Consider the following 16,135-nt stretch of genomic DNA (forward strand, 5'->3'; position numbering starts at 1 on the left):
TACTTATACCCAACCAAGCCATAAGTCGGCCTAGCAATTACAAATTAAATAATACCCCTTGCATTAAATGCATATTTAAGCCACAAGTTGGCTCATAACAAACATTAAATACAAAATGTTAACCCTCACATTAACCCGCAGTTAACACGTGATAACACACAAAACACTTAGGACAAGCCCCAAGTTTACAACACAAATTAAATGCACATAGAAGAGATGATCAAGACCACTCATAGGTCCACACAAAATTTCAGATCAATCTACATCGTGATCACACACCAAATGCACCAAGAACTCCAGTCGACACCAACGAACTGTCGAGTGTCAACAAACTCCCGAGCATTGCCAAGTAACCAACACATGCCGAGCAACCAACACATGCCGAGCAGCCAATAAATGTCGAGCACAACAATGAGTGTCGAGAAACAGGATCTACCAAGCTCTTTAGTGACCGAAGCCCTTCAATGACCAAGTACCTTGGCTAACACTACTTTTAACAACGACCGAGCACCATTCCTTTGGTGACTTAATCCACAACTCCAAAGCCAAATACCCCCAACATGCAGGATCACAAGAAAGCCTAGGATGCTCCTGCATCACTTTATTTAATGACAAAGATGACACTTTGATAGTCAATACTTGATAGATTTACCCATAATTTTTATGGCTTTTGTATAAAAGGTTTTGACAATTTTTTCTAGTTTGAGACATTTGTTGGCACTTAACTTTGATTGTTAATCAGATTCTTGATCTGTGTCCTTTGGATTCTATTCCTTTTACTCATGTCCCTAGGGAGTGGAATGGTGTAGTGATTGTCTAGCTAAATGGGCTACTAATTACATGCAAACTCAGAATAATGTAGATAAGAGTCAATTGCCTTCGGGTTTGTCACATCATTTTGACCACTTGGTGGATCTTGATAGAGTTGTTTGATGCCCTTGCTTTGTATTTCTTCTAGTTTGAATAAATTTTAACCCCTCCTTTATTTAAAAGAAATCAATGTTTCAAATTTAGTGGTAGATGTGTAGATGAACAATTCGTTTGTTTTTTCCACTACCCATGGGATATATGGTAACATGTATATCCTTACATGCCTTAATAAAATGGTGTCACTTGTGGAAAAACTACATAATGAAAATAAAATAGTCAATTGCACAATTAAAGCCAAAAAAAGCATTCCTAGTATTCGTGCAAGTCATATCTAGGACCAAAATCTTTATGGTATAGAATGAGATAAAAGAAGAATGGAGTGAAATAGAATTGAATTTCCAACACATTATTGACTTTTGAGTGATAAGCAAATGAGATTGGGCATATTTCCAAATGTAAAGTGTAAGGAAAAAGAGAAGAGGAACTATTGATGTACCAATCATATATCAATGTTAGATATTAGGAAACCATAAAATCTATTATCTTTATTTACTAAATATTCTTAAATGTTTTAGACAAGAAATATTGAACTTTATGAACACTCATGAACTTACCAACCAAAATCTTCTTCTTTCTCTATCTCTTTTATTACATGTGCCTCTACTCTTTAAAATAAAGAAGTATTAGAAGATGAAGTGTATATGGGGACAAAATTAGAAGATGTGAATAAATAGGTGAACAAGTCATTGTTGTTTTCCTAAGACTCATATTGTAACATGTATTTGTGTACACGTCTTGGTAAAATGGCGTCACTTGATCAAAAACCACATAATGAAAAAATAACCAATTGTAAAATAAAAATTAAAAAGCATTCCAACAATATTATGTTGAGGACATCAATTGTGCGAAGTATATGTAAGACCATATTTATTATGATATAAAATGAGATAAAAGAAGAATATGGCATTTCCAACATTTTTATATCTTGAATCTTCAACAAATCAGATTGTGCATATTTCCAAATGTAAAGTATACAAGAAAAATGAAGAGAGGAGCTAATCTTGTATTAGTATTGGCAATTATAAAAACATTAAAATCTAGCATTTTTTTCAAAGTTTTCATAAGTATTTTAATGAGAAATATTAAAACATATGAACATTCATTGACCTACAAGACAAAAGCTCCTTCTCTCTCCATTTCTCTTGTTCTGTATGTTTCTATATTTTTTAAATAAAGAATTATTAAAAGATCAAGAAGGAAAAAAACCCTATCTTAGCTCATCCAAATTATCTTATGTAGTACAAGAAATCGAAAGCAGCTCTCATTTATTATTTATTAGAATCACTTTATAGCACCCCAACTTACAATTCTTTAATTCAAAATATTATAATACCTTTAAAGTTGCAATTAATATGCATTGTGGGATGGACTATAATATATGAATATCATTCACTAATGAAAAAATTTCTAGAAGTAAAAGCATTCTCCCAAGTTGGAGGGTTTGTTCCTCTTCACCTCTATAAAAGTTGTAAAAGGTAATTTGTTGAATGAAATGCATAAATCCTTTCAAATGTTTGATTATAAACAAGATCCAAAGTCCTTTCAATCTGAGTCATAAGCATAGATGTTTGAGCAATATGTGATAAATGTAAAAGATCTTTATATAATTGTATTAACCAATTCTTATATAGCAATTAGTACCTTATAGGGAAACAGCTTAAAAAGTTGTGTTTGCCTTTGAGTTGATCCAATGGTGGAGTTCTTGTATTCTAAGAAATCACAAGTTAAAATCCCACTAGATATAGGGTGTGAGTGCCTCGTTTGTAGCACAGCTAAGTACCTCCTGCAAGTAATACAAGATAGCTCCATATTGTTCTCAAATGTAGACTCAAAAACACATAGCTAGTATTTGGGTTGTAAAACAACCTTTCCTTTCCTAATAAATAGGAGATATTTTCTACAATAAGTCAAATTTTGATGTTGATATCAAGATTCAATGGTGTAGTTTTTGAGTCAAACTTGAGTAGTGGTTCACAAGAACCTATCTCTCATCAGACTAAATGAAACACTTAGCACTCATTGCATCTGGGTAATGCTCACAAAGATTAATAGTAAGCCTTCCTAGGAAGTTACTCATCCTAGCACAAGTCCAACTCAAACATGTTTAATCCCTCTTAGATTACAACCCCATTTGCAAAACCTTCAACAATTGTTGTGCTTTACGAACAATTCATTATAAAAATTTCACAATTGATTCTCGATAACTATACTACAAATTGATTGGTTGTGGAAAATCTCTCCTACTTTAAATTATTTATTTTTGTTAAAAATATCTAATAATGTTTTGACCCTTACACCACCACAACCCAAGGGTTGTCAACAATAATTATTTACAAGGTCAAAAAATACCATTAATAGTAGACTAGCAGCACAACTTCTAATCCACGCCAAGAATGGAACACTTAGCACTCATTGCATCTAAGTAATAATCACAAAGGTGAAGCACTAGGACTTCCCAGGGGATCACACATTCCAATGCTACTCAAATTCAAATATGTTTAACTACGAAGTTTCCTCCATGGTTAGGCTCACTTTAGTTGAGTTTGCTTGAGCTAGAGTAAAACTAGGATGGATGACCTCCTAGGAAGTCTCAATGCTTCACCTCTGTGAGCATCACCTGAATGCAATAAGTGCTAAGTGTTCCATTCATTCTCTCTAACACTGTTTGGTGGTCTATTTGCCCTCTATTTCCTGTTTGTATTCTCAATCCCTTAGACCCATGTGTGGTCTCCTGTTGGACATTAATAGATTATATTATTTCATGAGAGATGGAATCTTGTGAACCATTACTCATGAAACAAGGATCAATGAGTTCGCCTCAAAAACTACACAGTTGAATCCTAATACAAATATCACAATTTATCTTATTGTGGAAAATATCTTCTACTTATCAATTAATGAGCTTAAGAGGCTTTCTAATGGATGGTTTATTAGGCACATCACTTACTACAGGTTTTGCAAATGGGGTTCCAAGCAAAGTGGTGTGAACCATGGAGGATGTTTTGTAGCTAAGCACACTTGAGAGGGAGTAGTACTAGGATGGGTGACCTCTTGGGAAGTCCCAGTGCTTCACTTTTGTGATTATTACTTAGATGCAATGAGTGTTATATGTTCCATTCATTATTATGAGAGATGGGTTCTTGTGAACCACTACTTGTGAAACATTGGTCAATGAGTTTAACAAAATACTAATAGTTTAGTCCTAATAGCAATATCACAATTTGACATGTGAAAAATATATCCTACTTATCAATTGATGATCTTAAGGAGCTTTCTATTGAATGGAACATAAGGCACAACATTTGTTGAAGGTTCTACAAACGGGGTTGCAAGCAAAGTAGACTTAACCATGAAGGAAACTCCACAACTAAGAGCTCTTGAACTAGAGTAATACTAGGATGGGTGACCTCCGAAGAAGTCTTGATGCTTCACCTCTTTATGCATCACCTAGATGCAATAAGTTTAGTGTTCCATTCATTCTCATGAGAGATGAGTTCTTTTGAACCACTACTCAATGAAACATGGTCAATAAGTTTGACTCACAAACTTCATAGTTAAATCCTAATAAAAATATGACTATTTGACTTGCTATAGAAAATATCTCCTACTTATCAGTTGATGAAATTAAGGGGCTTTCTAATGAATGGTTAATAAGGGATAACACTTGTTGAAGTTTTTGCAAATGGTATTACAAGAAAAGTGGGCTAACCATGTAGCCATGTACACTAAAGCTAGAGTAGTATTCGAATGGGTGATCTTCTAAGAAGTTAGTGCTTCACCTCTATGAGCATAACCTAGATGCAATAAGTGTTAAGTGTTACATTCATTCTCATGAAAGATGGGTACTAGTAGACCACTATTCATGAAACATGGACAACAATATCAACTTTCCTTTCCTATTAAATATTTATTGTAGATCCAATTTATGTAATATTCTCTATTTGACACACAAATGTGCATGACTTTGTGATTTATTCAAAAAAACACAATAGAAGAATCGATGTACATTACAATATGCCATTTGATACACTTTTGGGAACTCTTCACAATTAGTAGCTTATGCATGCCCAAAGTTGAAGGAGACATTGATGATTACAAGAACATTGTTTACGACATCTACCATATTACTTTTGAAATGATCACTTGGTTTTGCAACAAGTTGACTATCATTACACTATCTTTGAGTAAAGCATAGACTATTGAGTAGTCAACACAAATTGAGGAGTCTTTCAGACAATTGAGACTTTATTGAATTCCATCATGTACACAGAAAAACTCACTACTCTTTGGCATGATTGCAATTATCTATAATTTTCACAAACCAATGGATCACCAGCATGCCAAGCATTTGAAATCTATACGTAGCCCCTAGATAACTAATTTCAAACCATAAACCTACTTGTGACTTCCATGCAGTTCATCAAGGACAGCATGCAAAATTTTACAATACCTAAATACTGATGCAAACAATTGCAATTAATGTTGAAAGTTTGAGATATTTAATTTATATAATTTGCTCAAGTATTATGTTGTTTTATTTGCATTGTTTGGAAAACTTGTATTGTGCATTAAAAACGCTACCATTATTCAATTTCTTAATTTTGTTTGTGTTTGTTTCAATAAGTATAATAAACATCTCATGCTTCATATATTAATTTCTAGTAGTTTCATATTATTCTGTTTTAAAATTTAGATGTGTTTATAAAGTTTGTTCTAAATAGCTTTCCTTTCATAATTATAATATGAAAGTTACTCCACCTCCTGTCACTATAGTTTATACCTCTAAACATAATTAGAAGAGGTCAAGTTGTTCAGATACAAATATTTCAGTTGTGCCACAAGAAATAACTTTGGTATGATTCTAAATTTAGCATAACCAAAACTAAGGATTACAAATTTAAAAAGTTCATCTGGTAACAAAAAAACCAGGAAACATCTAGATTTAATACAACCTGCTCAAAGGCAAGATGTAGTTTAGATGAGGTAGTAGATATCAATGTCAAATCCATCATTAGAGAAGCAAGATCATCATAAATTAACATGGAAACATTCTTTGAATGCCATAAGATGATTGTGGAGAAACATTATCATTAGGAGCAGCACTAAAGAAAACACCAAGATTATTCTGATTCAGCAAATACCATCGAGATGGCGAGGACCCTAAATAACAAAAGTTCATGTTCAAGTTGCACCTTTCAACAATCTGACACGGACAAAGAATGAAAACAGAAAGACAGATAAATAGATCTTTACACAACTATTCTATTTATCTGCATTTCAAGTATTTAACCCTTACAACCAGCCTCCGTAAGGAAATTTAAACTAAACATTAACAAATTCCAACATCATCCCTGTTTACACTCAGTCCGAACATAAGCGTTAGCAAAGCTAAAGCCAAACTGTTACAGATTAATGTATATTACACATAACTAAACACTTTATTTGCACTGTTTTTACAGATAATGATAAACATGTACTTTTTGCCATTGCTAGTCCTTTGAAGCCGGAGAGTTGAATCATGTAGTGATTGAGAAACCCGCTAATGAACATGGTTCAGGTTCAACTAGAGCTTGTTCTTGCATTGCAGCTAGACATGAATACCAAATTGCTTTGAAAATAATCTAACAAGTATGCAATCTTTGAGAGAATCAAGCACAGAATGTGTTAGCGAATCACATGTTCCCCTTCCGTTCCCAGCGTTCCTTTGTGTCAAGCCTGTCATAATTCAAATATTACAAACATAAATAAAGCCATTGTTAATTATAATTGGCTCTAGACCTGAATATCTCAACTATTTAAATAGAAGAAAGATTAAGCCAAAGGTTTAAGAAGATAAGTGAACAGACACACATTTTTATTACATAGACCAAAAATGGACTTCTTGTGTATTCTACCGTTTGCTAATTTACTATTAGATTGATAAAAATGCAATGGTAGACTGTTAACTACCTGTTGAAATGATAGCTTCGGTCTGATAACTATGGATGATAATTATCAATCTATGATTATAGACATTATATAATAATCTACATTGTATATATTGATATATATACAAACATATTAAATGCTTAACCATATATCATTATATTGATCATATTGTAAAACCAATTATCATCCATAACGATCTGATTATCATTTATATTGTTCCAAGTATAATCTGAGTTTTCAATCTGCATTTTGATCAATATTGATAAACATTATCATTGCCATTTATAAGCATTGATATCTAATCAATAAATAGAAAAATAGCATTGATTGTGAATCTGATTAAGACTTGTTATACTGCCAACAACTATTGGGAATGAGATAACATACTGTTTATTTGAAAGGGTGCATATACTAATCACTGATAATGAAGAGATATAATTATCAGGATAGAGGCATGTCTTGGAGAGACATGTCTATCCACTGATATGTCTTGTCAAAACATATAAATATCTCAATGCAGATCAAATCATGACAAGTACCGAAATCCATAAGTGCAAGTCACGAGCATTTGAAGTTTGAACTATATATTCAAAATTTGTTTCACAGTTTGAAGTAACTGAAGCATTAACATATCAAGAATATTTATGTAGGAAATACCATTGCATCTTTATTTTGTTATGGATTATAAGGTACTAAAAACTCCCTGTTAATCCCACTATTCACACATTACCCTTAAAAAATGTCTAAAGTGTATTCTCTTCCATTATCTGTTCTTAATGTTTTAATTTTCTTCCTAGACATGTTTTTGTAAGAGTTTTGAAATCCTTGAACCTCTTAAGGATTTCTTCAAACTCTTTACATTTAAGAAAGTGTATCTAGGTATTCCTAGAGAAATCATCTACAAAAATTATATTGTATAAGAATCCTCCCATGAGGGCTATAGAGATGGGTCCACATTGATCAGAATGAATTAGTTTAAGTACATTTTCAGTCTTACTAACACTATTTTGAAAAGTTCACTTTGTATTCTTTCCTAGAGCACAACCTTTGCATGCTCCTTCATGTGTTTGATTTAGTTTGGGCAAGCTAGTCACCATTTTCTTTATTGAAGATAGGGTACAAAAGTGAAGATGCCTTAGTCTTCTGTGCCAAATCTCATTTGAGTTAGAAGTCTCATGAATTAGTGCAAAGTTTGCAAAGACATCCATGTCTTATTCCTATAGTATGTGCTTTTTTTATAGTGGAATTCTTTGGCCATGCCAAAACTTTGTCATCTATAAAGGTTATTCTACTCTATCTTTAAGTGCAAAGATGGAGACTCGATTTCTTTTTATTCTTGGCACAAATAATACTCGTGTGAGTTGAAGAGATATGCCTAATTTCAAATTTATGGTGCAAGTTCCAATCCCTTTTACTGTGTAGTTAGAATCATCCCCAATAGTTACTTCCTTGTCATTATTTTCCACCAAAGTGTCCAAATGTTCTCTGAATCCTATAATATGGTGTGAGGGTCCACTATCAATCACCCAAATATTGAGTTTATTGAAACTCGACAAGGCTGAATAGAAGACAAGTTTCTCTAAATCATTTTCTATGTTAGCTTTTCCAACTTCAGCAAAGCAGGCTTGTTGATTTGTACTATCAGGACACTTTATGGCATAATGCCCATACTTATCACATCTAAGACTTTATATTTGAGATATGTCCTTCCTCTTCTTGGAAGAGCCTTTTCTATAAGTATTTTTCTTCCTTTTGAAATTCTTCTTCTCTCCTTTCTTATGAGTGTTAGTGTTTAATACATAAATATCTTCATTGATGGTATTTTGGTTGATCCCTCTAGTGATTAGTCGGAATTCTTCTTGTAAGCAATTTGTTTTTTACCAATCAAATTTAAGGAATTTTGACCGTGCACTTATTCCCCAAATAAATGATTCCCATGATGTTAGGAGTCCACCTAGAGTCATCAATGTTAACTCCTTATTGTCAATCTGATGACCAATTGTCAAAATTTAATCTCTTAATTCAGTGATCCTCATAAAGTATGTTGTGACAGTTTCTCCCTTATTCATCTTCACGGGATGGAGTTGTCTTTTCAATGTGAGAGCTTTGCTGGTGTTGTTTATTTCATATGTATTTTCAAATGATTTGAACATGTGGTATGCAGTATCATATTTTGATATAATTGGTACTATATGGTCCCTAACTACATCCACCATTATTTTCATAGCCTTTTCATTGTTCTCGCTCCATTGAGTTTTCTCAAGATCATTCTCTAGTTCAAAGGTGTTTGCGTTCACAAACGAGTCTAGTTTATTTTCTTTCAGTATTAGCATAACTCTGAACTTCCAAGATACAAAGTTAGATGTTCCTTCAAGAATGGAATGTGATTATTCTTGTAAGAGCAAATTTATATTCTAGGTAGTTTGCACTCTCAAATCTAATCGGATCTTCCTTAGCGAGGCTCTAATACTATGTCCCCCTTCACTCCTAGACAATAAAACCCCTGAAGAAGCATTCACCGACATTAAGCCTAATATAAGTCATCTATGAATCTTTGGGTGTCTTGCCTACATTCATGTACCTAAAGAGCTTGGTATGGAAGGATTGATCACTAACTTGTGGGACTAGGGTTTTCCAATAATGATGTTGATCCAAACCTTTATTTTAAGGTAATTAGTGGTGATATTAATACTTATTTAATATGTTGATGACATGTTAATCACTGGAGAAGATCGCCTAATCTCTCAATATAAGAGGGATCTAGCTTCATAATTTGACATGAGGGACTTGGACATTTTACATTACTTTCTTGGATTAGAAGTCTGACAATAGTCAGATGGCGTCACTCTTAATCAAGGGAAGTATACTGCTGACATTTTGAAGAGATTTGGAATGTTGGAATGTAGACCCATGTCTACACCCATCAAAACAAATTTGCACAAATTGAAGGAAGCAGCAACACACTTGGAATTTGCAAATCCCACTCTCTATAGATAGATAATTGGATCCCTGATGTATTTGTTAAATACAAGATCAGTTATATATTATGCAGGGAATGCACTTAGCCAGTTTATGTGTGAACCAAAGGAGATACATCTTGTCGCTGCAAAACATATTATGAGATATCTTTGAGGTACAATTATCATTCTATAATTATACACTACCTCAGTGACTCCCTCAGCATATTAGAAGGGGATAGGTAAGTCTTTTTACTTCTTCCATTATGTTGACTTGATACACATAATATATGGCACCCATTAATGCATTGATACATTTAACTTGTCTTGCATGATTTATCATTTATATCTGCAATTCCAGAAAAATAACTTCTTGATCAATGCCAACACCACACATTCCAATAAGCTATTACAGTTGCTTATACATTGCATGTCTGTATCAAGCTTGGTTATTGAAAGAAGCTTTTACCTTGGTAATTAGTGGTGCTTAGTGAAGTGTTTTCTTTTGGGAGAAAGGATTATTATAGCTGCTAGGTGATTTGTCAATGCAAAGGATCTTTGTGATTCTTTCTCATTGTTTAGAAAGTGAGTCGGTGTAGTTGTAAATTTACAAAATAATGTGTATATGCATAATGATACTGTACATATATGCTATCATGCAAAAACATTAATTCATTTAGAGAGTTTCCAATCACAAGCTAATGATCCAAAAAACTTTTAAAACCAGAGATGACAACCACGTTTCACAAAAGAAAGCCCACCCAAAATGCATAAATTATTATTACTTATCATCAAAGGTCTAAACTTCAAAATGACAAAATGGGCAGCTAATGAGGCAAACAATGTCACATCAGCAATCACATAAAAATATATCATGAAAGAGTCACTAATGTCTACAACATTCACACTTCAAATGTTGAATGGTTAACAAGATTTTTAAAAATATAAAATGTTAGATGAGAAAGCATTGCGATTCCACCATCAAAGGACCACCATGTTAAGAAACAATGTTTCTATGAGACTAGATGGAAATTGATAGAACCAACAGCTGGAAACAATTATGTTTCTCACTATTTCTTAAAAATGTGTTTCCTAGGTCAATTGGTACTGTGGCCGGCTGAGAAGTGCAGTAAATGGCAAAAAATAAAAATAACAAACGGAGTTCATTGCAAGATATGTGCAAATCAAGTTTTTCTTTAGACCAAATTTAAAGGTCATTTAAAGAAAAAGAATTTTGCCAAACCCTTGATTGCTTTAATTAATGTTAAGGACAATAACTAGCTGTGGATGAAGCACACTGAAGGTGAAGGGTCTCTTTATTGGTTATATATTTCGCTTCAAGCAAAAGGATTGTACACTTGAATATTTTATTATTGATAAAGATCTTTTGTTGTGTGGCTGGGTTTTTCCCTTCATTCTAGAAGGGTTTTCCTAGGGTATTTCTGGTGTTTTATTATTTCAGTTTTAACTATTTTCTTATTGTTGTTTATCATTGATTTCTGGGCTCAAGATTTAACATGGTATCAGAGCCTAACTTTTGATAATAGCATAATGTTATCTGTCTTGTTCCTTATATCAAGGAGCATTAAAAGGCTACAATCAAGAGGGGTGCTGAGTATATAAAAGTCTTCTCAAGATCATACGAAGAGTTTTTTGGAAGATGGTGCTGAATTGCTGGGTCTGGAAATTGCGTTGAGAATGCTAAGCAGGAGAAAAAAAATTGTCAGTAAATGTGTATTATTCCCTGCTGTTTTGAGCAAAGAGTTCAAACTAGGACTAGTGGAAAATCGTCAAACAGTTGGGTTTGTAATCCAAGTATTATGCTATAATGCCACTGAAATATTTCGATTTCCAACAATGCAGCAAGAATGGCAGAGGATTTCATACAAAGTAAAATGAAACACTTACAATGACAATGCTTAAAATAATAAACATCAGATTCAACTCCATGAATGGTCTACTGTTTTGGATGCTGAAGAAAGAAAGTTGAACTCATTCATATGGCCTTAGCAATGATTTGAAACATTTAATGATAGTTATTCAAACTGTAAACAAGAAATGATGAAACCTCGAACCATGCGAATGCCTGCAGGTCAGTCTGATCTCTCGCACTTCTCCAAATGTATGGCCTCTATCAACACTAGCTCATCTCAAGGTGGTGACTCGACTAGTGTCATATTGTGTTCAGTCAAGCTTGAAGACCACAAATGTGGAACCGTCTACACTCCAGTTATAGTTAACACAAATCTGGAGATGACTGACAGTGACATTAAGTCCTCTCCCGACTGTAGTCATACTGTCCAGCTAATAACTGCTTCAACCCAGGCTCTCCTGCTATGTGCCCCCAACCAGATGTAGCTAGCATATGTCGAATAGCATCATAATGATCAAGAGATGAATTAATGTCACTATCACTCACTTTCAGCTGATAAGTCACGTGAGGCCTTTGTAACCCCTGACTCCTATGCAAGCTTTGTGTCTCACTAACTGCACTGTGATAGGAAACTAAATCAAAACTGTCCACCACAAGATCACTCATACATGCGCCATCGTCCTTGCACAACTCTACATCCAAGATACAACTACTATGTACCTCAAACAACTCCTCTGAAGAAATAGAAGCCCTCGCAATCTTAATCTCCCCACATGTCTCAACTTCCACCTCAATAGTAAGATCCTGTAAACATTGATCACGTGACTCATCCAAAATCTCATAAGAGTCATCACCCAATATCTGACAAGGGGTATCATACTTGGTGCAAATCATAGCATCATCCAAAAAATCACCAGAGGTGTCCATACTACCTACATCCCCATCACTTAATAGTCTCAATTGTCATCACCTGACTTTGCACACATGACTATGCTAGGGTGTGAATCAATAACACTAAAGCATGAAACCACATCTACTGACTCTCCTATAACACCCAAATCACCAACATCACAGCTAGGTGACTCCATACATGCATCGGTCCCACCTAAAGAAGCAACTGCCTCCTACACTGGAGCAACACTATGACAACTCCCATACAAATCTCCAATAATAATTCCCTCCTCAAGGGAGCCTAAAGTATCAATAGTAACAACTACATCAATTGTCTCTGCACTAACTGCAACATCTCTAGGGGCCTCAATGTGTTGAAGCTTAGTGTCGCTATCCACCAAGGGTACTAACACATCTACTAATCTCTGTGAACTGGGTCCATCATCAACATGACAGATAGGACTAGCAAGTGTCGAGTAAAACTCAAGTTTCCTTCCCTGCAATCTCGATGTTGGCCTTCTAAAGGTAGAAATTGTATACCTCACTGTCCTCTCAACTGTCTCTAAATCTAACAAGCTCTCTATTTTTTGATTTAAGTATTGAACAAAGGACAAAATCTGCTTAACTGGATCAGGGACTAAATCCTAGTCATCGTACATTGCCATAACATTATCTAGTAGTAAGTTTGGTGCCGCAGGTGGTGCTACCACTTCCTCTGCATTAAAAATGGTCATCAAAGGCCTGTTAATGTTCCATGTGGGTGGCCTAGCAGCTCGAGGTGATCCTGCCACACTACCACTTCCCCTGTGATGACTCGGGGCTGCCTTGTGAGGCGGAGCTAACTACTGCATAGCACCTATAAGCTACTAAAATGCAGTGGCTATATTGTTCTACCCATCTCTAATAGCACTCAAAGTTTCCCTCACTTCCCATCCTTGTTCATTCTCATTACGAGCCATTTGAGTGTCTTGTATGTGTTTCACTTCCTCTTTCTTGTACTTGCTACTGAACAATGTTGCATTTCATAAGCACTATTGATTCCGGGCTTTTATTACTTCTGTGATCATAGCAAAAATCACAATACCACTATCTCTCAAAACTCCGATTTGCACTATTGCATTCACAGACAGACTTCTACTAACATAAACACTCCTTATAAATTCACTCCACAATCTCCATCTCTTAACTTAAATTGTTTCTGATAAATCCTTATAAAAATTTGCCTCTATTATAAATCCACAAGCTGGCAGGAAGACCAAGGACTAGTAGAATTTCGTCAAACAGTTGGTTTGTAATCCAAGTATTATGCTATAATGCCACTGAAATATTTTTATTTCCAATAATGCAGCAAGAATGGCAAAGAATTTCATACAAAGTAAAATGAAACTCTTACAATGACAATGCTTAAAACAATAACATCAAATTCAACTCCATGAATGGTCTATTGTTTTGGATGCTGAATAAACAAAGTTAAACTCATTCATATGGCCTTAGCAATGATTTGAAACATTTAATGATAGTCTTTCAAACCGTAAACAAGAAATGATGAAACCTCAAACCATTCGAATGCCTACAAGTTAGTCTGATCTCTCGCACTTCTCCAAATGTATGGCTCCTATCAACACTAGCTTGTCCCAAGGTGGTGACTCAACTGGTGTTGTATTGTGTTCAATCAAGCTTGAAGACCACAAATGTGGAACCGTCTACACTCTAGTTATAGTTAACACAAATCTGAAGATGACTAACAGTGACGTTAAATCCTCTCCTAACTGCAGTCAATGTACCCCTTGGAACGTCATCCAGATGATAACTACTTCAACCCAGGCTCTCCCGCTATCCAGAACCTACCATCTATGGGTATTTGAACATATTCTGTTCTCACGCTACACTCCTATGATCAAACCAGTAATCCGACTGTGACTGTTAGGTGCGGGTAGAACACATGACTGAGCAGCAACGTGATTGGTCTAAATGAACCGTCACCCCTCTAACATGTAATTACTCCCAAGCTCCACCGTTCATCTTCTAATGATATGGCGATTACTGTAGGTGTCTACTATTTCTATATTGCAATCCCTCATACAACTCTGAATATAATAACCATCTGATCATACATTATCACCAAATGGTATAACCAAAGAAATACATACCGCCTTCCTATATTAACGCAAACTTCTAATATAATGTAATAATCTATAACTCCTTACTTGCAACTGTTGAAATCTCCAAGAGGGTTGGGGCTATGTCCAACTTCTCAAACTTTCTTAAGGGTTTTCGTCTCTAAGAAGACACAGTCACATTCAAGCAACCGATTAGGATTTGAATAATAACATATATTCGTGGTGTCAATCCCAATGTAGCTCTACACTTTTATAACCTCGATATGAGGGAAGACACAAATAACTAGGCAATGTGAGATTAAAAGCCAATTTCGTCTTTTAGTCACTTAAGTAACTTTATAACTTTATAAGATTAAAATATTTAAATAAATCACTTAAGTCACTTGAACTTTAATATCTCTTAAAATACTTGTCTGATTGCCATGCCCTTTGAAATAAGAATCTCTCCTCATAATTCCCCATCTGACCAAATACACTTTCTAAAAATAGAAAAGGTCCATCTCTATTACCCCTGAACTATATATAGTATGGCAAATGGAGTCCAAATGACATCGAACGAAGGCCAAATCCATAAATCGCTAAATGTTGGAGATAAATCAATCCCCAGAAGACCCTCTAACCATCCTCATTAGCCTACAAGGATCCAATATTAGGCTAATCCCTAAAATTCTGATGCTGGCAACCAATGGGGACATTACCGAATGATGAGCTTTGGTCAGCCATGGAATAGACCAAGGTGGCAAAAATGATCCAAGAAGTATCCAAATGAGTGAATGACATTTTGCAGGAGCTCTTGATCTTTTGTCACGATTGTTCTACTCTGAAGAGTCGGTGCCTCCTTCGTTTTTTAGTGCAAGGCCATCTAGTTTCCCAATTGTCCTTTGAATATCCTTGACTGCAAGAAGGAACGCGATGCACTCGTTTTCATTCTGACGAGTCTTGACGTTTGCAGAGAGGACTAAATAGTCACATGTCATTGAGAAGATGGCATCATTGTTGTTGGATGTTGTATCATGTCTCAAATGATTTCAGAAGAGTTGTGGGTGATGTTCGGACCACAGTTATCTGGGTAGTCATTGTCATTTGCAATTCCTTCAAAGATTTGTTCTTCATAATTTGTCAGGCATCGTCTTTATTAGGGGTTTCATTTGAGCGTGTAATTCCTTCATTTTCTAGAGCAAAATATATCTGCGTTAGATTTTAAGTAGAGGTGGTCGCCGGTTATAAACGTGGACTTGGCAAATTTTATTGGGGACTCTTGCCTTGATCATGTCATTTGAAAGAGAATCTAAGGAAAAACCGTCACAATATTTCTTAAAATTTAGTTGGAGTCGTGCTTGAACATCATTACTATGCTTTAATCCTTGCTTGAGTTCAAAGACGATGATTGATTTTTAAGGAATCTTTCTCTTGGTGAGTCTATTCTGTTGGTGAAA

The 16,135-nt window shown here is 34.8% G+C and overlaps 1 protein-coding gene across 1 annotated transcript in view; it reads right to left on the minus strand.

Annotated features, from left to right (window-relative positions):
- Positions 1–6,033: 6,033 nt before the first annotated feature.
- Positions 6,034–16,135, minus strand: part of LOC149571760 (uncharacterized) — a 42,232-nt gene continuing 32,130 nt past the window's right edge. Inside the window, exon 5 of the mRNA XM_089813166.1 lies at positions 6,034–6,645. Coding sequence (XP_089669292.1) covers positions 6,603–6,645 — 43 coding nt within the window. The 3' untranslated portion in view covers positions 6,034–6,602. The remainder of the gene's footprint in view (positions 6,646–16,135) is intronic.

The sequence above is a fragment of the Cupressus sempervirens genome, chromosome 2, assembly GCF_028749045.1.
Source record: "Cupressus sempervirens isolate cs-2001-9-10 chromosome 2, ASM2874904v1, whole genome shotgun sequence".
Classification (NCBI taxonomy): domain Eukaryota; kingdom Viridiplantae; phylum Streptophyta; class Pinopsida; order Cupressales; family Cupressaceae; genus Cupressus; species Cupressus sempervirens.